The 26,049-nt window shown below is 42.1% G+C and overlaps 1 protein-coding gene across 1 annotated transcript; it reads right to left on the reverse strand.

The window, feature by feature from the left end:
• Positions 1-3,132: 3,132 nt before the first annotated feature.
• ZBTB21 (zinc finger and BTB domain containing 21) lies at positions 3,133-25,978 on the reverse strand. Its single transcript, XM_058296279.2, has 2 exons — positions 25,825-25,978; positions 3,133-10,478 (listed from the first exon to the last, which is right to left on the reverse strand). Exon 2 carries the CDS (start codon positions 10,463-10,465, stop codon positions 7,262-7,264), a length of 3,204 nt encoding a protein of 1,067 aa, XP_058152262.1. The 5' UTR covers positions 10,466-10,478; positions 25,825-25,978; the 3' UTR covers positions 3,133-7,261.
• Between the last annotated feature and the right edge of the window lie 71 nt (positions 25,979-26,049).

Raw genomic sequence — 26,049 nt, forward strand, 5'->3', positions numbered from 1 at the left:
CTGAAAGGAAAAGACAAGGGCAGAAGACGTGGAGAAGAGTGTAGAAGATTATTAGGAAGGGTAAATTAAAGGGTAAAAAGACAGACAAAAGTAACATACAACAATGGAAAGCCAAAGGATAAAATGGACAAAGTAATGCCTTCACAGTAGTAACATTGAACGTTAATGGATTGAACACCCCTATCAAAAGACATAGACTGACAGAAAGGATAGAAAAATATGAGCCATCAATATGCTGTCTACAAGAGACTCACCTTAGATGTAAGGACACAACCAGGTTGAATGTGAAAGTTTGCAAGGGAAAAGTCGTAAAAAGATATTCCACGGAAATAGTAACCAAAAACGATTTGGAGTAGCAATACTAATACTGGACAAAATAGATTTAAAATGCAAAACTATTATAAGAGATAAAGGTCACAATTCCAGAGGCTGTTTCCCACAGAGGCTGCACCATTCTACATTCCCACAAATAGTGAAGGAGTGTTCCTATTTTTCTGCATCCTCTCCAGCACTTGTAGTTTTCTTTGTTTTAGTAACAACTATTCTGCATGGTCTTAATTAATATCTCATTGTAATTTTATCTGCATTTCCCTAATAGCTAGTGCTGTTGAATATCTTTTCATGTGCTTTTTGGCCATTTGTACTTCTTCTTTGGAAAAATGTCTGTCCAAATCTTTTGCCCATTTTTAAGCTGGGTTACTTTTCTTTTTATCATTGAGTTGTAGGATCTCTTTATGTAACATGGCGATCAAACCCTTAGTGAGTATGTGGCTTCCAAAACTCTTCTCCCATTGAGTAGTCTTTTCACCTTCTTAACAAAGTCATTTGAAGTACAAGTTTAATTTTGAGGAGTTGTCATTTATCTATTTTTTCTTTCTTCTCATCTCTACTTCTTCCCCTCTGTCCTCCTTAGTCTAGGTAACTTTCTAGTCTACAAAAGAAACCTCATGCTTTTCAAACCACCCCTCATAACCTCTATGTTCTAAGAGTTTGGCCTTTGGAAACCAAAGCCAGGAAGAGTTCTGGCAGGCACCATCTGTCACAGAGCCCAAGTGCTGACCTTAAGTACTGGGCAGAGAATGGAGAAGGGGAGGGGTGAGGAGGAGAAAGTAAAAAAGTGGGGGGGGGGAAATTAGTTGGTTAATAGTTCACAAATACTACCATATGTACCTGTGTTTCACATGTAATAAACATTCCATATGCTAGTTATTTTTACTATTATCAGTTCTACTGAAGAGTTTGTCCAGACAACTACCCACATAGAGATGACTCAATGAGTACTTGGAGTCAGGCAGGCTTCCTAGTGAGTAGAATCTCAGTAGTGCCAGTGACAATCCAAGTATCCCACACATCTGAACCTATCATGGCAGCAAAAAAGCACATGGCATTTATAAGGTTCAAGGTACTCATCAAGCTGAGACCAGCCATTTGAACATTGCCATTCCTCCTTTTGCTTACTAAGAACCGTATAAAAATTAAAAGACACTATGGGTCTTTTGAGTAACAGAATAAAAATCTGAGGAATATATAGGTATCCAAAAATTTCCCTCTAATATTAGCTAAAAATAAAGTGGCTGGTTGTCCCTCATCTCTGAGAATACTTAGCTGTATTTGATTAATGAACATTTAATAGGAACCTTCCCATTGCCAGACCCTAGAAAGACAAAGATGAATAATATGAGCCCCTGGCTCAGGACCTTCTAGGTCTAGTGAGATAGACCACAAATGGATAAATGGAAATAATGTGAGTTGGCTTGCCAAATGATAGGACTATGTACAGGGTATTATGGCAACAATTGGGAGAAGCAACTATATTGGGCTGGGGTGAGGAGTGGGTAGAAAGGGGTCAGAAAATATTTCCTGGAGGAAATGACACCAACAATGGTACGTGGAGTCTAGAATATTCAGCTGGGCAACACGCAGCTTAGAATAAATGCGAGGTCCATGAACTGACCAAGGGACTCCCTTGAGCATGGGAGCTGATGGCCAATCTCACTAAACCCAAATTCACATTACAGCAAATTTCTCAATGCTTTATTCTTAATGTGCTTCTTTAACACGGGGAATCACTTTTTTCTAAATACTCTTTCCACAAAGAATACCTGCCACTCAATTTTCGTCAGGCTTACTTAAACAAGAACAGAGATGCAATTTAGCCTCTGGCTGGGGAAAAATATTAAACATGGGAGGCACTAGTTTTGCCACCACAGGTATTTACTGTCTTGACTTTGTGCCAAAGACAGAGGAGGATACAATAGTACAGCAATTCCAAATTTCAAACACCCATTATTATTAAGAACAATGAAGCTAAGTTTTAAAAACTAAACAGTAACTGGTGACAAACTGAAAAGTAAGGCTAAAGCAGATGAAGATAAAAAAAAATACCTTCTGATCCTGGTGCAGTGTGTTCAAGAAACTTTTAGCCAGACACTCCTAAGAAATAAGTTTAGGATATTGACAAAGGAAACTAAAACCATCTGAAGAGGTTAAGGGCAAGCCCAAGGAGAAGTGAATGGGCACTGACTGATCAGGAGGAATCTCTCCTTATCCCTTTCTTTTTATTTACCAGTCAGCTTGGGGGTGGTAATTTGAAATACATAAATCTTGGTTCTCTACAGGGAAAGCTAATATGAGTTAATATACCCCAGTATTACAGGAGAGCCTTGTTAGAATGAAAAACAAAACAAAAAACATGCTACTACATTAAAGCACTTAAATTAGGAAATAAAACTAGTAAATCAACAATCAATTGCTTTTTAAGTATCAGTGTGGAGTGTGAAAAACTTTATGCATATATGTCCACCATCATTTTTTATGTGTGTGACATATTCTAGCTATTTATTTTTTCTTCTTTCCACCATTTCAAAAAACTATTGTGAAGTAGGAGTTTATGTAAAGATGGATGCTTCTCTGGTTTAAATTTTCATATATTTGTGGTGTCCAAATAACTGAAGTTTTAATACAAACAATTCTATAAGCAAAGTTGAACTGCTGGGGAGAATGAAATGTCTACCACAATTCTTAAGTGGTTATTTCTATTACCCAAATAGAAGGACTTTATCTCTATTTTCATGAATTTAAAGCTATTAATCATTACGGTCAAATCAGAAAACATAACAATGAGACCATGACTCAAAACAAAGTACAGTGCAAATTTATTGACTCCAATCATTCTTAGGCAAGATTTAAGCAAAGTAAACAGATAATAGAATTGATACAAATAAGCAATGGATTAACATTAGATAGAAATTCTATTTTACTATGAATTTCCAGTCCAAAAGTTTATTCCCCCCAAAAATTGAACAGTGATTTACTCTAAGGCATATGACTATAAAATATACACAACTATAAAACCACTCTTTTGTTTTAAACAATAAGCGTTCATTAAATGAAAGTTTTGAAATAGCTTTGGATTAATGTCAATAAGAAATGATACCTTTTGAAAATTAGTATTAATCAAGTGTCACTTTGTGTAAATTCTGAACAGCACTTATAAATAACTGAAGAGCAATGAATTCAATTATTTAAGGATTTACAGTAAAATACTTTGGTTCCCAAAAGGCTCTCTAAAAGGATTTTTTTTTAAAAGCTGATATTAATTCATTTCTTTCCCCTCCAAAATTTAGACAGATTGCTTAGTTTTCTCCCAGTCATGTGGCAATACCATAAGCTAGAAAACACTTAGAAGCACTAAATAAGTATATTAAAAATTATGCAAACAATAAATTCCTTAAAGTGCTAGAGTGACAACAGAGAAAAACCTATTTTTAGTAGCTAGTGTTAAAGAACACTTATTAAATATTAGCATTAAACCAATGATTTTCACAATTATTGCTAAAAAAAATCAGTGAATACCAGAAATTGATTTATTTGTAATTATCTCAACATTGGTTAAGCAGATGCAAATTCATAAAGAAACCTGTTTATGAATGACATCTAATCTTTCTTTTAGCAAGAAAATTAAAATAATTTTACCTCTTAAATTCCAGATTATGACTGCATATACACACACCAAAAAAGCACATTTGAGAGAAACAAAAGGCTGACTTAGGACCCGTTTGTTCTTAAGATGGTGCCTGAATGCTTTTACCCTGACCCCGAGGGGGGAGGGGGTCTGTCATGAAGTAGCCACTTCATGCCTCCATGAACGGGAACTTTTTATTCTTGTCTGATACCCTCTGCTCTCATTAGCACCAAGGGTGATGTTTGGATTCAGTTATCACTGATTAAGTGCTAGGGCATATTTTCAAAAAAAGAAGCCTACAAAAACACATTCCAAAACAGAAAACCAAGAACCACGTGCGCCCCAACGATGCAAATAACACCACTGTTGAATTGTTAGTTGTACATTTTGATAAAATTATAAATGCATACTGACTCTAACTAGTTTTACAGATTAATGTTTTATTAATCTTGAAATATTCTCTACTATGAAAAAAATGTACAGTATTTGTTATCTCCATTGCTTACTTGGAGCAACTGATAAGAAAAAACATGTTTATGCTGTCACTCCTCATCACCCCATGTCAAGGAAGTGATTCAATACCAAGTTCTCAGATTAACAAAGAATATATTAGAACATTTTACATTCTTTCCACAACTGCATAAAAAAAGCAGGCATCCCAAATAGAATACTTACAAGGAATAGTGAGCTTTCTACATTTTCAAAAATTACAATCAGAAAAAACACAAGAATATCTTTACAAGCTAAGTAAGGAGTTGCAACAATGAAAGACCAACTTGTGTTACACTAAATATTTCCCTATGGGCTGAGATAAACATTCTTTAAAAAGCTGTTTATTGAATAAAACAAGTAACATGTCTTTCATTATTTTACTTAATATTTAAAATAGCTACATGAGTGGAAGCATATTTTATTTTCTGACCACCAAAATAAACTCTTTCAGCCTAATGCTCTTAATGTACTGTATAAAAAGTAATAGAAAAAGCAGAACTGCATTATAAATGTTTTTGGTTCAAAATTTTATTTGATATCTTATGTTGCTTGCCTAGACAAAAATGTGAAGATGAAAAAAAACTGGTCATTTTTAAAATCTAAAGACACACAGAGTCTATATTTAGATCAAAAATATTTTTTTTACTAATTAAGAATAGCATTAAAAAAATCTTCAAAAATGTAGCATAAAGGCTCAAGTCCTGGGATACTGAGTTTAACCTACCATGGGATCATGCCCAGGGAAACTTCTTTTGAAGAAGCAACAGCTCCCAAGATGTTCAGAGTAAGAAATACCACATTATACAGGGAATGAAATGAATCAACAGTAATCTATCCTGACATTTCCTATAAAATCATATGCTTTAGTTTTGTCTTTAAAATGCATAGATTTCCTCAAGAAAATATAGAAATGGCAGTAACAATTGCAACTTAATTTTATTTTCCCTTCTCTATCTAATTTAAGTATGAACAAAATAGGTATGTGCGATCCTTTCTCAAATGAAAAAGGCAAATTTCACATGATTTCTATAATGTACAAAATCAATTAGCATTTCCTAAAAATGCTTGTGTTTCATAAAGAATAAGAGTATCTTCCCTACTATTGGCATGGAATGTGGGTAAGGAGACTGATGGGAACAGAGCTCTATTCTGCTAGAACACAAATTTAAGTACTCAGTAAATTGTTTCTTAGTCACAGAGTTACTTTTTGTCTGAAAGAATAATTTGTAAACAAAAACAAGAACAAAAACTTGGAGTTTCAATCCATACCATTACCTAAAACGATTGCAGTTTCAATACTATTTCTACTTTCATTTATCTAACTCACCCCTCTACAAGTGAAAAAAATCATGTCCCTTTTGGAAGACCCCACTGGACTTTGGAAAACGCCTACTGAAAGGCTTTTAATGACAACTTCTACAAAGTAGAAAACAGAGGCCCAAACCCCATGGACCAAAATAAGTAGCAAAAACTAATTTTGGACCCTTGATAGTATCTGAATATGTATTTGTGAAATATTAAGCTGTGACTTAAAGCAGCAAGAATAGTTTCACTATTGACATTTTACCACCTTTATTAGTATGAGGGAAAAAAACTCCCAACTAAAACACACTAACAGAAGTCATTCTCAAGGGGCCAGAGGCAGGAAAATTTGTGTATTGTATATATTGTTCATGAGAAGCATGTAGAAACTGCAGTGTGAGATTTCTTCCTCTGCTTTGAAAGTCTCTGAAAATAAATGAGAACTCCATTTCTAGGGCTGCCTGCCATCCTGACTTAGTGTTTGGTATCTCCGTAAACAGATGCTCCAATCTTATTTGTTCAACTAATGTTAAAAAATTAATGCCATATATATCTTTGTTTTTTGTCCCATGCCCCCTTGGATTTTCAGTTTGTGACAGTATAAATCAGAGGAAACTCACACATTCAGTCATTCAAGTGCTAGTCTGTATTTAGAAGCACCGCACAGCTTACACACAACACAGCTCAGCAGTTCAATTGCAATGCCTACTGTTAATGAAGTCTTGTATACCAACTTTGGAGGCTTTCTAGAAATCATAATGGTTTCATTTCCCAAGTCTTCCTTACAGTATGATCCTTACTAATTGTATTAAATGACTGAGAGCAGGTTTTTGCTATTTTATAAAAATCTAAGTATCACTATTGCTGATTTAAAATTCTCATCATTTTTATACAAAAAGATGTTCTATGTGACCACAAAATACTAAATATTTATTTTTATCAAGTGTCAGGATAACTTATTAAAGTTGAGGCTTATCATTTTTTATTGCTAAAGTACTCTAAAATCTAAATCAATTCTGCAAACTACTCCACTTCTTCCTGATATATTTGGGCTTAAGAACATGGCTAAGATTTAGCTATCACTCAGGTATCTGATATAACCAAAATACTTTAACAGTATTTCAGTATTTTCAAACCAGTTTATGAAAAACAAAACCCAAACCAAACAAACAAAATTACCCTCAATTAAATGATTAAAAGATTATACTGACACCACAGAATGAGGAACCATGCAAACCATCAAGAGTAATCAAATGTCAACATTAATGAAATCAAATCATTGTTACTCTAGGATCTGGAGCCACAGTATTTAAAAATTTTTTTCTCAAGTACAGACATTACTAATTAATATCAGTTTACCTCAAACTTAAATTCAAGCATAACAATTTCCAAACTTTATAATTCTTCTTAAAAAACTATTTGTTTCTTATGACACCTTTAACAATTCAGGTTGAATTCTAGAAACCACCTCCCATTTCATAATAGGTCATAAGTGTCAGTCTTTTAATTGTGGGTTTGTTCATGACTCCAAAGACTAAATGCAGTCTTGAATGTCCTATGGCAAAGTTTACACATAAATTGTCTTTTAAAGGTGATTGCTGAAAGGGGTGGGGCATGGTAAAAAAGTGTTTCTGATTCTTGGGGTGCGAACAATTTCTCCGTGGCCAGAGTTGGATTTTCTGACAAACCAGTTGGACTGTCGGGCTCTAAGGGCTGGATCTTGGGCAGCGGCGGCGGTGGCGGCAGAGGTGGCGGTGAGGGGGAGTTTGTGGGTATAGGGCACACTTCAGGTTCCTTATGCCCTGACTCCTCTGAGACGTGTGACATGTGGGACTGGAAGTGGCTCCAGAGCCGAAAATTCGTGCGAAAAGCTTTGTTGCAAATGTGACAAATGAACGGTTTCACAGAACACAAGAGCTCCTGGTGGCGCTCGAGCTGCTTATGTGCCGTGAACATTTTCCCACATTTCTCGCAGGGCCATAGGCCGGCCTCCTTGCTGGCACTGGCTTCCTTGGGGGCTCCGCTGGCCTTGGGCACCTCTTCCTCAGCCTCTTCCACAGGCTCCTCTTTGACTTGGATTTTAAGTTGCTTCGAAAGGCTAAGGTCTTCAGGGAGGCAGGAGGAATCTTCTGAATCAAAGTTAATTTGTTCTGAAGAATCACTGGACACATTATCATCTTTTGCTGCCACAACATGGTTTATCTTATTAGGCTCAGACTGAGACCGGGGCCTGGAGGAACTCGTCACCTCACCGTTGTGGTTGACGAGAGGTAAGGAAAAGTTCTCGGTCGGGGCCATGGTGTTCTGATTATGGACCTCCACTTGGTGCCGCCAAATGCTGAAGGAGGACTTGAACGTGCGCATGCAGTGGAGACAGGTCAGCTTCTTATACTCGCATTTGCTCTCGTGCTCCTGCTTTAGCTCTGGCGAGAAAAACCTGAGGCTGCAGTAAGGACAAACGGTTGCATTTCTGCATAATCTCTCGTGCTTTCCTTGTTCTAGGAAAGAAGAGAGCTTAGCATTACACAGACGGCACTTGTAAACCGCCTTGTTTTCTACTGGGCTTTCCAGAGGGACATGCTCTTTTGGCTTAGCAGCTTTATTTACTCCAAGAGGTTTTTCCCCTGGGTGCATTTTTATGTGCTGTTTAAATTGGGAGAGAAAACGGTAAGCTTTTCCACAGTAAGAGCAAATGTAGGCTCCTTTGACTCTTGATCGTAAGTTCCTCTTGAGGACTTGTGCTTGGGAACTAGCTGGTCCCTGAAAACCGGGCTTGCTGCGTCTTAACTTAATGATCAGGGCCTTTTTAATTTCTCGCTCGCGCACTATGTCAATCAGCTTTCTCTGGAACTTTTCATCCAAAACAGCATGGGACCCAGAGACTGGCGAGGGGTTCTTCACTACGCCGTGCTGGGTCTGACAGTGTGTCCACACTTTGAAGTTTGTGTGGAAGCGCTTGTGGCAGATGTCACAAGCGTACGGCTTCTCTGGGTTGTGGTACATGTTAGCGTGACGGTGAAGACCTGCAGTCGAGCGGAAGATCTTAAGGCAATGTTTGCATTTAAATTTTTTGTTTGGTCTCGTTCCCTCCAACTCACCAAATTCATCTTTATTCACATCAGAGTCTGGAAAATCTCTATCAGGGAGTGTTGGGCTTGAGCTTTCCTCAAAATTATCTTCTGAAACAGGAGACCCGTGCTCACCAACCTTTAACTTTTTAAGGGGCAATCTTCTGTCAGCCTGAAACCTCCGTTTTGCCGGGAGCCTGCTCATATCCTTTTGGTCTTCCTCTCTTTTCAGGGAAAAGTCCCTCGTGGCTGATGAGAAGGCCACTGCTGCTGTGGCAGCTGCCGCCTCTCCCACGGTGACTCTGATGATGTCGGACGGATCTGAGAGTGGGCTGCTGGGCTCTGTTTTAATCCGGACCTCTGGGACGGGCGAGGCGCCCTCCCTGTCTGTTGACTGAGAAGCACTGAAGGACCTGAGGCGGTGGGGCTGGAGGCCCTGAGTCCTGGGCTCGAGGGCTGCGTCTTCCCGACACCGATTTGAAGAGGACTTCTGAGACGAAGCACAGAATGCGTTCTCTGGTGCGTCACTTGACACCAAGGACGATCCCTGGGAAGATTTCAGATCTAATGAGGGTGAATACGTTGGAACCTGGCTGTCCATTGAAAGCGACCTTCTGAGGAGACTCTTCACGAGTGGGCCACTCTTGTCGATGCTTTGGTTTCCAGACCCTGGGCCACTGGAGGGGATCACCAAGCCTAACTTTGAATAGTACAGTAAATTCCTGTCTTCACCTTGACCACTTCCTTTGTTAGTTTCTTTTAATAGATAAGGAGTCTCTGATGAGCTACGGAGTGACAAAACAGGTGGCCGTGGCTTCTTCAAAGCCAGCTCTATAGCTTTTCCTTTGGGAAGCTGCCCACTTATACCTGGCTTATCATCCACAGCTTCTTCTTTGTCTTGTGAAGGCTTTGAAGGCAACACTGCATTCCTTTCCACCAAATCACTTCTAGTAGGATCATCCAAAGATCCAGAATGCTCAAGAGACTTTGCATATCCCACCGAAGTGCCTTTCGGCCAACTTTTCTCACTTAATGACACACTCTGGAGGGGTTCGGCCGGTTTTGGAACATGGGCTTTATTGGCACTGGTCCTGACTGTGACGCCAGCTGAGGGCCGGGGAGTATGGCTTACATCAAGTTGATTCTGACTCACAGTATTTCCTTGTGCTTCATTTCTACTTTGACAAACAATGACACTTCTCTTTTGGGAATTGTTTTCGTCATCTTCTATGAAATTTTTTTTCCTATTGGGGCATGTTGGAAAGGGGGCTTGAGGTGTCTTAGAAACAATGTTAGTCAGAAAGGAAATCCCAAGACTATACCCGAGTTCTTGCACAGCAGCCAGGCTGCTTTTCTCCACAAATAAAGATGAGGAATAAATGTAGTTTAAAACATTATCAAAAGCATCTGGTTCACAAAAGTCAAGCTGAAATACAGTTTGTGACTCATTCTCCTTATTTGTGAATAAACTCTGGAAGTATTCACTGCTGGCAGCCAAGACATTTTTATGAGCTCGAAATTTCTGGTCTCCAACAATCAGAAGCACATCGCACAGTTGTCCTTTGAGGCGCTCCTCATTTAGAGCACTTAGGAGAGAAATGGCATGTGCTGGATTGATATAGTGCAGTAATCCCTCCATTGTTTGGGTTTATCTGGAAGACAAAATGTAAAATTATTATGAATAATGCCCGGTAAGTTCTCCATGAGACTGAGAGCTCCTCAAGGGCAGGGGACATAGGCTAGCTTTTCATAGGTGCCAGCACGGAGCAGACAGCAGGCAGACCACGCTTCTTGGATAAACAATCTTATTTAAATGACATTGAAAACATAAAATAAGAAGTCTCATGGTGTAAGTGGATCATTAATCATTAAAATGGAAGAATTTTAAGAAGTAAAGGTCATGATATAGGCATTTTTATCACAGCAAAAGGTTGCTAGAACTGGACAGGTGTGTAGGAACACAATACTTGAAAAGAGAAGGTTTATTATTTAGAGTCTCTATCCACTTGATACTTGGTTTGAGTCTTTTAAAATTCAATGTAAAAATTCAGAGAATAACTATGAATTATCAAAATCCTTAAAGTCTATAACTAAAGAAAATCATGTTTACTATTGTATATATTTAATAGCAATACGAATTGTTAACAATGGGTTGCAAAGTAAGAGTTCTTGCCAGACCTTCAAAAATAAGGAAAAATCATGTGCTAATCACCATTGAATCAAAGTTTTTAACAAAGGTTAAAAATGTTAAAGAATTTAAAAAAATTGTTTTCCTGCCATCTCTTGAATACTAGTTTCTTACCAAATCACATTTTCAACAATAGCACAAAGGCAACTTCAGCCTGGATCTAAACTTAATTATTACTAATTCGGGGGGGGGGGGGGGGGGAAAGGATAGGATGTGGAATTTTTTCAAGTCAACATTCTTTATCTAAGTTCTTTATCTAACTTTATCCAAGTTCTTTATCTATCCTTTAAACCCATCGCTATATGCCATTCCCTAGTAAGGGACCATGACATTATATTGGGCTTCAAATTTCGGGGAGTTCTGGATCACAGAGTGTTTCAACAATGGCAATGGAGGGATACTGGTATGGGATACCAATGACAGGTGATATATGGCTGACAGGGAGCTGTACAGAACATATGTCCAGGGTGCATGGTAATGATTGGATATACTCATAGTGGCAACAATTAAAAACCCAGCAGGGGGGGTACTGGGTTCCTGGCCAGTGGTGCTCTGTCGTGGTCCCTAGGGGAGCAGCGATAGTCTCCCAGGTACAGCGGCGGGGACCGGGAGGGAGTGAGGGTTCAACAGTGAGCCCCTGATGCTAATGACTATGCTTGTGAGCTGATAAACCTAAAATAAGAACAAGGCCTAGAGCAACATTGTGCCTGGGAATTTCCTCCTGTCAGCCTTCATGTTACTCAAATGTGGCCAGTCTCGAAGCCAAACTCAGCATGTAAATGCAATGCCTTCCCTCCAGCGTGGGACATGACACCCGGGGATGAGCCTCCCTGGCAACGAGGGACCACTATCAAATACCAACTGATGATGCAACTGGAAAAGGACCTTATATGGAAGGTTCAATGCGGATCAGCAGAATATCCATGTCTACATAAAACAACATGACTTTAAAATGCTGTTTGACCTAAAGTAAGGGGGAAATGGAAAGGAGAAATGAGTTTATATGGCTACGAGTTTCTAAAAAACAGTCTGGAGGCTGGCAGAAGGATTGCCCTCATGCACAACTGAGCAGAGTCAGAGAGACAGATAAAGCAGATACAACCCCCAGATATTGGTTCCTTTGAGGGCTAAAGAGACCCATGAGAGTTATGGTCATGGCCGATGGGGTTTACTACCAGGGCAGATGGCCCCTCTCTGGAAATGGTGTTTATGTGTGATGAATCTGGACTCAGATGGGATCTCCCTTCATAAGACTTTCATACTAATCTGCTGGAGGTGCAGTTAACGTTGGGGTTTAAGATATAGTTAGGGGATTTGAATCTCTGGACTGATAATGTGATAGCCAGGTCCTGAGCCTCAACAGACTCCAGCACCTACAATCGGATTTATTGGACTTACCACACTCAGCTAAGATGGAGTTGAAGAAGGACAATCACCACACCATGGAGCCTAGAGTGATTACAACTGAAAATGGGAGGATGGCAGCCAGCATCCATGTGGAATCTGAGCCTCCTCTTGACATAGAGGTGCAATGGACACAACCAATCCAATGTCCACATAGAAGAGGTGGCATTGGATTGGGAAAAGTGGACATGGTGGACGATGGGTATGGGGAAGGGCAGGAAGAGATGAGAGGTGGGGGCGTATTTGGGACGTGGAGCTGCCCTGGATGGCGCCTCGGGGGTAATCACCGGACATCGTGGATCCTCACAGGGCCCACTGGATGGAATGGAGGAGAGTATGGGCCATGATGTGGACCATTGTATATGAGGTGCAGAGGTGCCCAAAGATGTACTTACCAAATCCAATGGATGTGTCATGATGATGGGAACGAGTGTTGTTGGGGGGGGAGAGGAGGGGTGGGGGGGTGGGGTTGAATGGGACCTCACATATATATTTCTAATGTAATATTATTACAAAGTCAATTAAAAAAAAAAATTATTACTAATTCTAAATTAAGGGGTCTGAATTGAGATTTCACAAAAATTCTCTTCCAGGCTAAAAGCAAGCAAAGTGGTCTAGTGGCTAAGAGGGCAGACTCTGGCATCAGCTGCTTGGGTTTAAACAGTGGTTCAGCTTTGCTAGCTACAGACGGTTCCGGGGTATGCCTTTTGGCCTCTCCACAACACAGGTCCCTTATGGGAACATGCCCTATTATAGACTGTCATGAAGATCAGATACAGAGTAAGCACTCAGCAAATGTGGTCTGCTAATTTCCAGAAACTGCTGTTTTAATAGGCATTCAATTAATTATGAAAGAAAAAGTGTTTAGATTAACCCTAACAGGCTCCTGAGGAAGATAAAGCCATTTCATACAGAGACAATGCTTGCCTTCCCATATCTGACCCTTCATTCAGCCTTCTCAATATAAAACCTCCCAAACTTCTGTAACTGCAACACCTCATTTCTTTGGTTTGATTTTATAATGCCATCTGTATTAGTCAGCCAAAAGGGGGGCTGATGCAAAGTACCAGAATTCCGTTGGCTTTTATAAAAAGTATTTATTTGGGGTGGAAGCTTACAGTTACCAGGCCATAAAGATCCCAACTCAAAGTTACTTCCTCACCAAAGTGCTGCCAAATGTTGAAGCAAGATGGTGGGCAGTGTGTGCCAGGGTTCAGCCTTCCTTTTTCCTCTGAAGGTTCTGTGGAGCCAGCTTCTTCCTTTCTCAGCTGTAGACTGGCATAGGGCCTGTCTCTCTCCCTGGGGCTCATTTCTTTTCCACCTCAGCTGCTCTGTTCTCTTCACAAGGTCAGCTGCAGACTATCAGTCTCATCTCTCTTCCTGGGGCCACTGCAGTGTCTAATGAGCTATCTCTCTCTGTGCTCTTCTCTTTGTATTTACTTCCATGTGAAAGTGTGTTTCATCCCTACACGGGGTTGTGGGTGGCCGACGACGGACTCAACCCTGCACGCCCTAATGATGTGGCCAAATAAAAGCCCTAATCTTGATTTAATAAAGTAAAAGTGAAACCTATGAATCTAATACAGTCTAATATGGCGAGAGGAACAGACCAGTTTACAAATACAATCCAGTATCTTTTTAAAAAATTCATTAACAATACGAACCACTATACCATCCTTACTTTAAAATACTGTTATGTATTTTTACTACTGAGATGGAGTCAGGGCAACTAAGGATATCTGTGGTGGGTTTCCCATTCTCCGGAGGACAAGGTGTGGATGTCCCAAACTTGGCACCCAGCACATCTGTCTGTTTTCTTTTGGTATCCAATGATGTGCTCTGCTGGCCAGCCCGGCATCCAGCTTTTTCAGAAAAGCCCATCAAGCAGAACTCGCTGGGCCTCCAACCTGGAGGCCACCTAAAACAGTATAGCTTCTAGCTTTTGCCTGCCCACAAACAACTACTTTGGCCAGACTGCGCCAAGTTTTTCTTTTTTCCTGTCTACTATTTCATACCAAATGCTGAAGTCTAATTCCTCCACTTGTGGTTTTGCTGATAAAGATATTTTCCCTTCCTTTTCCTTCTGAGTTAGCCATCTTAATTTCTCTTTTAATCCTTTTTTCCCCCAATACAATCACACATCCATTTGTGTCAAGAATCTTCTATTGTTGTTTATAGAGGACAGCAGAAAAATAAGCTTATAATGCAAATGTATTGACTCAGCTATGTATTGACTTATTTTAGAGCTAATAATTGAGAAAGTTAGTTCTGATGTTGCCACAGGAGAAAAGCAACAGATACAAAATCAAAGGCTTGGATGAGGAGTTTTCAAAAGGAGTTCTTAAAGTCCATTTAGTGGTTAGAAACTAGCAACTACAAAAAAAAAGACTAGGATAGAGCAGAAATGTCAGAATGCATCAAATGTCGTAAGAGTAACTAAGGCTTGAGGAGACTTTTGTTTCTGCTGTGCATGCACATACCCACACATGTAAATGTTCACTGGGATGGGGTATGAAATATATTCCTTCCCGACGGTCAGTGTCTCAAAAGTTTGAAGGCCAGTGCTCAGCCTCAGTCTTCCCCACTGTCAACTAGGGATTACAGCAGCTCTCATGCTGTGGGGCACTGAATCATGCCCCCCAAACAACAGACATGCTCTTAATCTTCATCTGCGTTCCTGCACCGTGAACCTGCTGGGACACAGGACCTTGTGGAAGACGTGGTCTCATTTGTGAAGAGGATTCTGACAGTCTGAAAGTTTCTGGGACCCCAGAAAAGATCATGTTCTTGGAGTTAATCCATTCCTTGAGGATGGGACTCTGATCAGATTTAGTTCGGGGGTCTTTGACCAAACTGCTTCAGAGAGGTGTGACCTGGGTGGGTCTTGGTCTTCTTGCTGGAGTCCTTTATGAACGGAGGACTGAAAAAAGAGGCGGAGGAAAAAAAGCAGCAGGCAGAGAGACCCTGAAAGGCTGGATAAGATTAAGGCCCAGATGAGTGAGGGGAGATAAACGAAATGCTTGATCACTCAGAGCTGAGCCTGGGGATGAAGTTGAGCCTGCAGGAAGAGGCAGAGACCCAGAGAGCAGAGCCGTCATTGCGCCTCGCCACGTGGCAGGAGTCCAGGATCACCAGCAGCTGACCTTTGGTGAGACAGTTCCTCTGATTATGCCTTGATTTGGATATTTTCACAGCCTCAGAACTGTGAGCTCTTTTGGGAAAGATTTACTTATTCCCCCTCATCCCCCCTCCCTCCCCCCCCTCCACCCCGGTTGTCTGCTCTCTTGTGCCCATTCACTGTGTTCTTCTGTGTCTGCTGGCATTCTCGGCGGGACCGGGAATCTGTGTCTCTTTTTCGTTGCGTCATCTTGCTGTGTCAGCTCTCTGTGTGTGCGCCACCACTCCTGGGTGGGCTGCGCTTTTTTCATGCAGGGCAACTCTCCTTGCAGGGCGCACTCCTTGCACATGGGGCTCCCCTACACAGGTGACACCCGTGTGGCAAGGCACTCCTTGCATGCGGCAGCACTGTGTGTGGGCCAGGAGGCCCTGGGTTTGAACCCTGGACCTCCTATATGGTAGGCGGACACTATCAGTTGAGCCACGTCTGCTTCCCAGATAAGCTTTTAACCTAATAAATTCCTAGTATAAAAGCCAACCCATTTCTGGTATATTGCTCCCAACAGCTTTTTAGCAAACTAAGACAAGGATCTTTGATGATCCTATTTAGGCATGGCCAACTGAATTAGGATGGGTCTTAATCTGCATTCCCGGAGGCCTTCTAAGGAGCCAGAAGTCAGAGAAAGACACAGAAGGAGACCAGGACATCACCATGTGACAGAGGACTGACAGCACCGGACTACTACTGACTGGGAGAAAGCAAGCCCTGCCAAAACCCTGATGTTGGATTTCTAGCCTCCGAAACCACGAAATGGTAAATTTGTGTAGTTTAAGCCAGCCGACGGTGTGGTTTGTCATAGCAGCTCAGGCAAACAAGACAGTTTTCAATGCCATTGTGAGAATTAAATGAGATAATATCAATGGCTACCATTTATTGAGTGCCTACAATATACTACAAACTGTATAGGCACACTGCATGCCATTCATCATTCACTCATTCATATACTCAACCAAATGGCATCTGAGGATTGACTTGGAGGTGAGGGATAAGCCATGGGGATACATGAGGGAAGGACCTCACAAGCAAAAGAGCAAGGTAGCAGTAAGGCTGGAGCAAAGAGTGCTGGGGGAGAATCACGGAAGATGCCATCAGAAAAGCAATGTGGAGACAGACTCTGTAGGGCCTTTACTTTTTACTCTGAGTGAAGTGGGCTCAATTGGAAGATTTTGAGCAGAAGACTGACAATAACCTGAACTATATTTTAAAAGGACTGCTTTGACTATGCTGTGGGGAATGGACCGTAGAAGGCAGGGCAAGGGTAGAAGCCAAGAGACCAGGGAGGAGTCTACTGCAATAATTCAGGTGAGAGATGGTAGTGGCTCAGACCAATTTGGTGGCAGTGGAGGTTAAGGTACTATGACTGTGGGTTGACTGTAAGAGATAAAGAGCCTTGAGGAGTTAAGGATGTCTCGAAGAATTCTGCATGAATAACTTGAAGGAAGGAATTGTCCTCAGTTGAAATGCAGTTTGAGAGAAAGATCAGGAGTTCAGATTTCTCTTATAGAATTAGTTTCATTCGTCTCCTTTAAGGGCATCCTTTCCTGCCTCGCTTTCCCTACTCTCTTTCTTGTGCTTTCTGGGATCACTTCCTAAATAAATGACCCACACTTGAAGCCTTGTCTCTGGGTCTGCTTTTGAGGAACCCAAACTAAGACAGCAAGGAAAAGTGAAACCATAACATATAGGCTAAGAAACTGTATGAGGACTAAACCAAGTAAGATTTCCTATATCCCTGGTGTATTAGTCAGCTAAGAGGGGTGCTGATGCAAAGTACCAGAGATCTGTTTGCTTTAATAAGGGTATTTATTTGGGGTAAAACCTTACAGTTACAAGGCCCTAAAGAATCCAACTCAAGGTTGATTTCTCAACAAAGTCAGTTGTGACAAGTTGAAGCAAGATGGCAGGCGATCTCTCCTGGTCTCACCTTCCTTCTTCCTCTTAAGGCTCTGTAGGCCCAGCTTCTTCTGATCCTGTGCTAAAGGCTGGCATAGGGCTAGACTCTCAGCTTCACAAGGTCAGCTGTAAACTGCCAGGCAAATGCTCATTTCTCCCCAGGGCTCCAGGAATAACACTGATAAGTTCTCTTTTCTGTATGTCTTCTTTAGTGAGTGTCCATTTATATAACTCACCAAGGGGGCAGGGACTTAAACCTGGATAGGTAGCCAATATTATTCCATCTACCATCTTTACTCTACTGCTGGAAAGCAGTATTTTCTTACTTTTTTCCCTTTTTTATGCTTTCTTCAAATTATCATGATCCCTGTATCTGTACTACATAACTTTTTCCAGTCCCTTGGACCACAAGCTTCCAGAACGACTGAAAGAAAACATCTGGGAACTAGGGAGCAATAATAAAGTCAACTCCAAGCTGAGCTGTAAGAGAAATACTATCGCTAAAAATTATTTGAGTTTAAAACTACTCAATTTGGAGTCACCGAGGAGGTTGCCTGACTGGAGAGCAGCTCAGCATGTCCAAATTCCTGATAATCCAGTACAAATTGACTCTAAAGTATCTATTTCTCATTCAATCTACTCAAACAGTAATCAAGTGCTAATAGCTAATATTTGAGTCTTTAGTCTGCCGCATACCACTGTAAGCATTTTTCATGTTTAAATAAACAACCCCACGAGGTAGGTGCCACTATTATGCCCATTTTACAGATGAGGCACAGAGGATTAAGTAACTTGCTCAAGGTCATATAGGTAACAAGTAGCACAGCAGGATTCAAACCCAGGGAGTTTGGCTCCAGAGGCTGTGAACTTAACACTATACCATACTGCTTCTAGTTTGTTCTTTTAAATTCTCACATAATCTTCTGAGTTAGGTATAGTCACCAAACCCCTCTTACAAATTAGGAAACAGAGGCACTGAAAAGGTAAGTAATTCACCTAAGATTACCCAGCCAGTTAGCAGGGAAGCTGGGAGTCTGCCCTGTTTCTGTTCTATAACTCTGCTAGACACAGAGAATTTCAATCCAACAAGTCTAGTCCTGCCTTAAGGAGCTAGAGTCTTGTGTAGGAGCAAACAAATCATCACTCACCACAGCGCAGTATGCTAAGTGCCAGCTGGGATGTATGCAGAGGTCTTTGGAGTACAGACGATGGGTATCAGATCCAGATGAGAGGGAGGTCAGGAAAAGCATTCTACAGATGTGTGATGTCCAAGGAAGGCTCAGACAATGTGTGACATACTCAGCGAGGAAGGATGAAGGGCATTTTAAGGGAAAGGAGCAGCATGTCCAACATTAGAGATAAGAGAAAGCCTCAAGTACCCAAGGAAAATGCAGGTGGTTTCAAATGGCTGGAGCAAAGGATGTAATAGTGGAAGTGCAGGCAATGAGGCAGGAGAGGGAGCACGAGGGCTCTGGGGGCTAAAATAAGGCCACTCAAGGATGAGAAAGAGGAGAACGGCAATTTCTAGTCTCTCCAAAACCCCAGCATAGACACGGGAGACTCTAAGACAGGAAGTAAAAGCAGCCACGTTAGGGGAAGCCCGAGCTCCTTACTTTGAGGCCCTTGCTTTGTCCTTTGAATTCAATTACTAAAACCTGAAAATAACGGCCCCTTTCCTGATCTGGCTGCAAAGAGACAATTCACATTTTGGACTTTTGTGTTTTGTTTCATGTTAGTAGGTATATTTATTGAATTTAATAACTTTAACTTAATTAAAAAGATAAAATCTACCTTAAGAATGTAGGCAAAAAAGGAAACAAATCACGATTGCTGAATGTCACACAACAACCTAGTAAAACGCTTTGTGGCTAGTGTTGTGCAGACTGAATTCTTAAAACCTGTTAATTTTTCTGCTATTCGGCCCTCAAAGGCCAGCTTTATTGCTGGAGCCAGTGTCGCCTCAAAGCATTTTTTTTATCCAGATATAATAAATTTGCTAGTACATATAACTTCAATTTTTCATGCATATTTTAATCATGAATAATCAGGATCTCTTTTAGAAGACAGTGCATCATAAAAAAGCCCTTATACATAAATACATATTGCCACTGCTCTGTCCCTGTCCCTGTCCTTTTCCATGGTTCATCTCTGACTCATGAAAGCAGGAGAGCTCCTGCTATCTCTTCAATCACTGTGGAAAAGACCCTGGAGCTTAAAAAAAAAAAAAGTAGTTGAAATATGGAAGGGGATCATCCATCAACAATGAGCAGCAGAAATAGCTTAGAGGAAACCCCTCAGGAAAGCAGACTCTGAAACAGGGTTGGCCTGCTACCACTAGGATCCTTGCACACGAAGATCTTCCCTAACTGCCTGAATCGTTTCTATTTCATGTAGTTTCATGAAATTTTAAAATGAGAGAATCTTTATTATTAACAATTCATGGAAGGCAGTACAGCTCCATGGAAAAGTCTTTCAAAGCAAGACTTTCTTGCCTCAAATCCTGGCTTTGTCATTTATTAAGTATGAAACACTGAAAAGGTCCCTTGACCTTTCTGAGTACTAGTTTCCTTGCCTGGTAAATGGTGCTAACACTACCCACTACATGGGGTTTTTGTGAAAAACAAAAGATACAATAAGCTTGCAAGTTTCTGGTTTATTCAACACTTCCCATAAGGCAAGTGCACATTTTATTTCCTTCCTCTTCTTTTTGCAAATGTTTACAAAGGTCTGCTATATGCTACATGTCATAGAAGGTGCTGGTGATATGGAAATGAGTAAGCTATGACCCTGCCTTGTCCTCCAGTAGCAGGCATTTCAGTGGGAGGAACATGTAAAATAAAATGTGATGAAGGATACAAATAACTTTATAAGAATACTGATTTCAGTAAGCAGGTGATTTGGCTAGATACGAGGGTGGGTGAATGACTAGTGGGTCATCAGCGAAGGTTTGGGAAACATCACTCAACTATTACAGTAACTGCCAAGGTTCCGTTCTTCCTATTGCTACTATAGGCAATTTTTAGGAACACTCATCTGACCTGGCTAGGGCTTAAAAACTCCCAAAGGCTTGCCCTGGCCTGAGGTCCCAATTCCCTCAATGCCTACCAAGCCCTTCATATCTGGGTTCTGGAAAGTGATTTCATACTATCACTTCAAATAGGCCCTTCCCTCAGGGACCAATTGCTGAGAAGGGGGGAGAATTCCTATATATATAAATTAATTCAATGTGAATACCTTCCTCTTTATGCTAATGTTCAATAAGTTGCAGGGTGTTAAGATTTTTGAAGGGAGAGAGGGAAGCCAGACAATTTGGGATACAGAACATTGTGGGGACAGAAACAGAAGAAAGCATGAGCAATCTAGGCCTGGGGATGAGGTGTGGCCAAGAAAGGGTTATGGGAACGACAAAAAAAATGTCACCTATGTCCAAATTTTGGTGACTAAAATTCAGGCTGGCCTCATAGCTAAGGTTAAATATATTATAAAGTAAACTGGTTTCACAACTAGCCCACATAAACTTTACTATCAGTTTTACAAGAAAAGGTGCTCTGACATCCAAAGTATTAACCTAATACTGAACTATGGGCACATGTTTTAGAATGTTGGGGATTGCTTATATAGTATTCCTAACCATGATACTGGAATAAAGGGGGAATGTGCGAATCACAAGGCAAACACCTAACTAAAAAAAATCCAAAGCATCTACATTTGACTTTGGAATGTAAACATTCAAGCATGCAAGCACACAAACATACACTCGGTTCATCCCCTAAGCCTCATCTCTGGATTTAGTCCCTCTGGTTGAATTTGATTTGACTTTTAGATGGGGATGGGAAGTTGGCTCTGAGTTTAGGTCTCCTCATCATCTCATTAGATAATATCCAGAAATTATCTAAACCTCAGATTTCAAAGCCTGAGTAACTTATTGGATCCCTCCAGAGCAGGCATTCTTAGCCTTTTTTGTTCCACTGTCCCTTTGCCAGTCAGGTGAAAACTATGGACCCCTTATTAAGTCCACACTCTACTGTGTATTATTTAATAAAACTATCACACCAGCACCAGCATGTCCCTACAAGAGTAATGTTCTTTTGAATTTCACTTCAAGCCCATGGACCCCTGGTTAAGGATCCCTGATCCAGAGTACTCCATTTCATCCCATTTTTAGAGAGGGATGAGTTTGCTTTCAGGGCATGTTGTCTACCATATCCAGCCACATCCCTCTACTTTAACATAGCTCAGGCTCTCAATCTGCCATGCAGCCACTGGTCACATGGTTTATTCTGAATACCCAGCAGCCACTCCTCTACCTCTTGGCAACAGCCCCTTGATTCTGCTTTGGAAGAACTACTCCTGTCCTACTGAATATAGTCTGATGTGCTGCTCTCTTAGCTCAGGGTTGGGCACACAACCAAAGCCAACTGGACATTTTCTCCCTGGGATATGTGTCACCAGAAGAAAGCAGGCAGTAAATGAGTGGAGCTGATATATTTCAGTGGTGGTCTGAAAATGCAGCCCACCAACGCCTGTTATATAGATTCCTGACGTTACTTTGGCTTTTGCCTTTTCCAGCCCAATTTCTTACCTTTTCCTTAAACCCTATACCTTTACAATAAATTTTGTTTTTCTATTCAAGCTAGTCAGTTTCTGTACCTTGATATTAAAAGACCCTAATATATTTTCAAGTATTATAGTATTTCTTTTTCCTGTGTTGCCTTCCAAATCCATACTATATACTGCTGTTCGACTGAGCTTCCTAAAACACAGCTTTGACCATCCATGTACCATAATGCTATGTGCTACTATCACTTATTAAATTAATTCATTGAGCTTTTTTATGTGTCAGGCCATATGTATTTGAAATAAAGAGGTGCACAATGCAGTCAAGGCCCCACTTTCTAGTGAGGCAAATCAGATGATAAGCAAGGAAACAATTACATAGAAAAGATAATCTGTGATCATGCTAAGAGCTATGGAAACAAAAAGGGTGCCCTGGCTGATTGGAGCAACGACGGGTTTAGAGTAGATGGTCAGGAAGTACACTGGATGGGACATGTTAGCTGAGATGTAAGATCTAAATGAAAAGAGGTAGCCTTGACCCCTGGTTAAAATAAAATCCAAAATAATAAAAACCATTAGGCTAAAATGCAAATTTTTAAAAATATGGACTCTAAGGCTCTCTAAAATCTGGTTTCAAACTACTCTTAAATTTTCCTGTCTCTTAGTATATCCCCTTGTGATTACTTTCTGCTTCAGTTAACTTGTCTCCGTGAACCACCTGCACATCTTGGTTCTGTTCACTCCATGATCCAACCTGGAATATCTTAAGACCTCACTAAACCCTCCCCAGCATGCCATTCATCTGAACATGAATCATTTTTCAAAGCTCTGCTCAAGTTCCAACTCCTCCACGAAGCGTTCCTTGAATACTTCAGCTTATAATGGGCAAATTTCATCTTTCAATTCCAGGATTATCTACAGCCTGTACCATTTATGTACTGATCCACTGCTGTCTACTGTTAGTCCTTTATGTATTCCCAATAAGACTATAAGCTCCTTAAGGACTGTGAAGCTACTTACTATCTCTTTTGGCACTCTTCCTACAATGCCTCATGTATTACCTTGCACAAAAATAAGTTATTTGTTGACTTTCTGTGCTGTGACACAGAAACCATGCCTTTGATTTGTTCTTCTAAAGTAAAGCTGGTCATATCACTGCCCTGCTTTAGAATACTGATTGATTTTTTCTATTGCTTCCCAGATAAACAAACTCCATAGACTGGCCCACAACAGGCTTCACATGCTGGCCACAGTTCATCTTTCCATCTATATTGGACACTACTAACCACCTACCCTACAAATGTGCGCATCCGGTCTCTACCACATAAAATTTCTTTCTCACCTCTTCTTTTCTTGGCTAACTTTGACCCAAAGATCCAGCTCAAAACTCACTTTCTCTACACTTCTGTCATTTGCCCCAGAAGACAGCTCAGTCATCTAAATGGCTGTGATACTTCATCTCTCTGCAACAGCACAACTATTTTGACTGATCTGCCGTCACATCTCCCTTGAGAGGCTCCTTGTTAGCAGGAACTCTTGTTTTTTCATTTGTGTCTCTAATGTTTGTTAGCATATGGCCTGGGAGGTATCTATTGAACAAAGGGATAAATCATCAATCTCAAGGATCAAGACGCTCACTCGCTAACCTTCATTTCCCCAGCATCTATCACCAGAGCTCAAGACTAGGCAGTTTTCTTTGCCCTTCCCACAAAATTTTGTGGTATTAACCATGACATGACAGTGACTCCCAAACGTGTATTCCTGCTCAGACTTCTCCTTGGGCCTCCAGCTTCCCATGTTGCCAGAGAATAGTTCCATCCTATGTGCCCCATGTCCAGCACAGTACCCATGATCCATATCCACTGGCCCCTACCCTAACATCTGCTTGTGCTCACACATTCCTTATATGATTAGGGGTATTACCAACCACGTGGTCTCCTAAACCAGAAATCTCTTCTTTTTTAATATCCAATCACAATGGCCTGTCAATCCTACCTCTTAAATAGCTTTAGAATCTGTTCTCTCCATCCCAGTTGGCTTTGGTGTCAAATAAAATTTCCCCTTCAATTATCTCTTTCTTGTCTAAGACTCCCTCAATAGCTTAAGCCTTTTTTGGTTATTTCTAATTTTTTCCTATTATTCCCTACTAACGTATAAAGTTCTTGAGGACAGGGATTTTATCTTTTTCAGTTTTATTTCCACAGAATGAGATACTATACATCCAATAATATTAAAAAGAATTAAAAAGAAGGTACAACCATGCCCCAAGTTTCTACTTTATTTTGAATACCAAGTTACCTACATTTAAATTTAGTAACTATTGGTCATTAGAGATGGACGAAGAGTTTACTCCTTCAAGCGCCAGAGGAAAATGTTTTTAGAAATACTTTTCCATGAGAAATCTTTCTAAAAGTGATCAACCCTTGCTCTTGTCTTCTTAAACAAGGTTTGCAGAACATAATGCAAGCCCCTTATTGATGACTCAGAGTCATCATTATGAACAATCACCGGACTATGCGGTAATACAGCGATGCCCTCAGATGGCAGAGAACAGAGCTGCTAGTTCTTGTACTGAAAAAAATGCGAGGGTGTTAGACTGTGTCAGGTCGGATTCCCCCCCTCTTGTTTGCCGCTGTTAGGCAATGTAGGCATACCTGCCCCTCAAAACTACCCCGCCTCCAAATGTTCTGCTTCTGTGCTATTTCCCGGAACCTACAGCCCTGGTGGGTGGAAGCGCATAGCAACCGCGGGTAACGTGCTAGAGCCTGAGGGGCTCTCCTACGATTTCAAAAGCTCATCTTTCCTAGCTGGGCTTTTGAACTGGGTCCAGATCCAGGGCGATTAGGAGATAGGAACACCCGTTAAAAGATCCTGGGCGCCTCCAGCAAAAGCCTTTCGGCGGGCGTCTCGAAATAACCCACCGACCGCCGCACCGTGACACCCAGGCCCCTTCCCCATCGCCTCCAGCCGCCGAGTTCCGGATGAGAACTTTCCCCTTTCTGGAGAGTCGAGCGCAAAAGCGTTTGGCCAGCGGAGGGTGCTCTGCGCTCTGGCAAACGGCAGAAACCCAAAGAACCCCGGTCTTCCTGGGGCTCTGGAGGGAAACGAATGCGCTCGGCGGTCCCCACGTCCCGCGGGCGGGCAGGGGCGGGGTGGGGAGGGCTGCCTCGGGCGCCGGCCGGCCCTGCCCGCGCCGGCTTCCCGCCGCCGGGTCGAAGGGTCGAAGAGTCGAGGGGGGCGACGCCAGCGGGGGGCCGGGGCAGCGGCGCCGGACGCTGCAGGTGCGGGTCCCCACAGCCGCTTCCGCGCACCTTAGCGCGGACCTCCCGCCCGGGCCGGCAGACCCCGGCGACTCTCCCGCTAGCCCTGAACGCGAGCACGCGCCCTGCACCCGACGGCGTTTCAACCGCTCCAAGCCAGAAGCGTGCGCCAGAGCCGGGAGCAACCGCCATCCTTGGGGCGACCAAGCCAGTGAGCCCAGGGCAGCCCAGTGAGGGAACAGAGCATGCGCAGTAGCGAGGGCGAGGCCAAGTGCGGGCAAGGAGCATGCGCAGTGTGAAAGCACAATCGGCTACGTGGGAGCCCAGGGCATGCTCGTTGAGCGCCAAGGCCTGGCGCACGCGCAGAAGCGCTCAGAGACCGCAACCCGCTGGTGGAGAGAAAAAAGAGAGAAATCACCTCAGAGTTACGTCAGGCAAGGCCGCGTTTTGCGGGGAGGCTGTAGCCGCTTAGGGGGCCCCGCAGTTCTCCTAGAGCGAGGGGCGGAACAGTTACTCACCGGTCTTCAGCCCCGAGGCAGACTCCGGGCCCTTTTCCGCTCACACTCGGCTCGCGCGCGCGGCAGCCGCCGCTGCCGCTGTGATTCCATCCATCTTGAATTTGACGTCATCCCACACCAGGGATGAGGTCATCGCAGGCAGCGCTCGTCACGTGCGCAGCGCGGTGATTGGCTGCCGGGCGCCGGGGGCGGGGGCGCGGGCGGCGGGGCGGAGCGCGGCGCCGG

This window comes from Dasypus novemcinctus, chromosome 4 (genome assembly GCF_030445035.2).
Source record: "Dasypus novemcinctus isolate mDasNov1 chromosome 4, mDasNov1.1.hap2, whole genome shotgun sequence".
Taxonomy (NCBI): domain Eukaryota; kingdom Metazoa; phylum Chordata; class Mammalia; order Cingulata; family Dasypodidae; genus Dasypus; species Dasypus novemcinctus.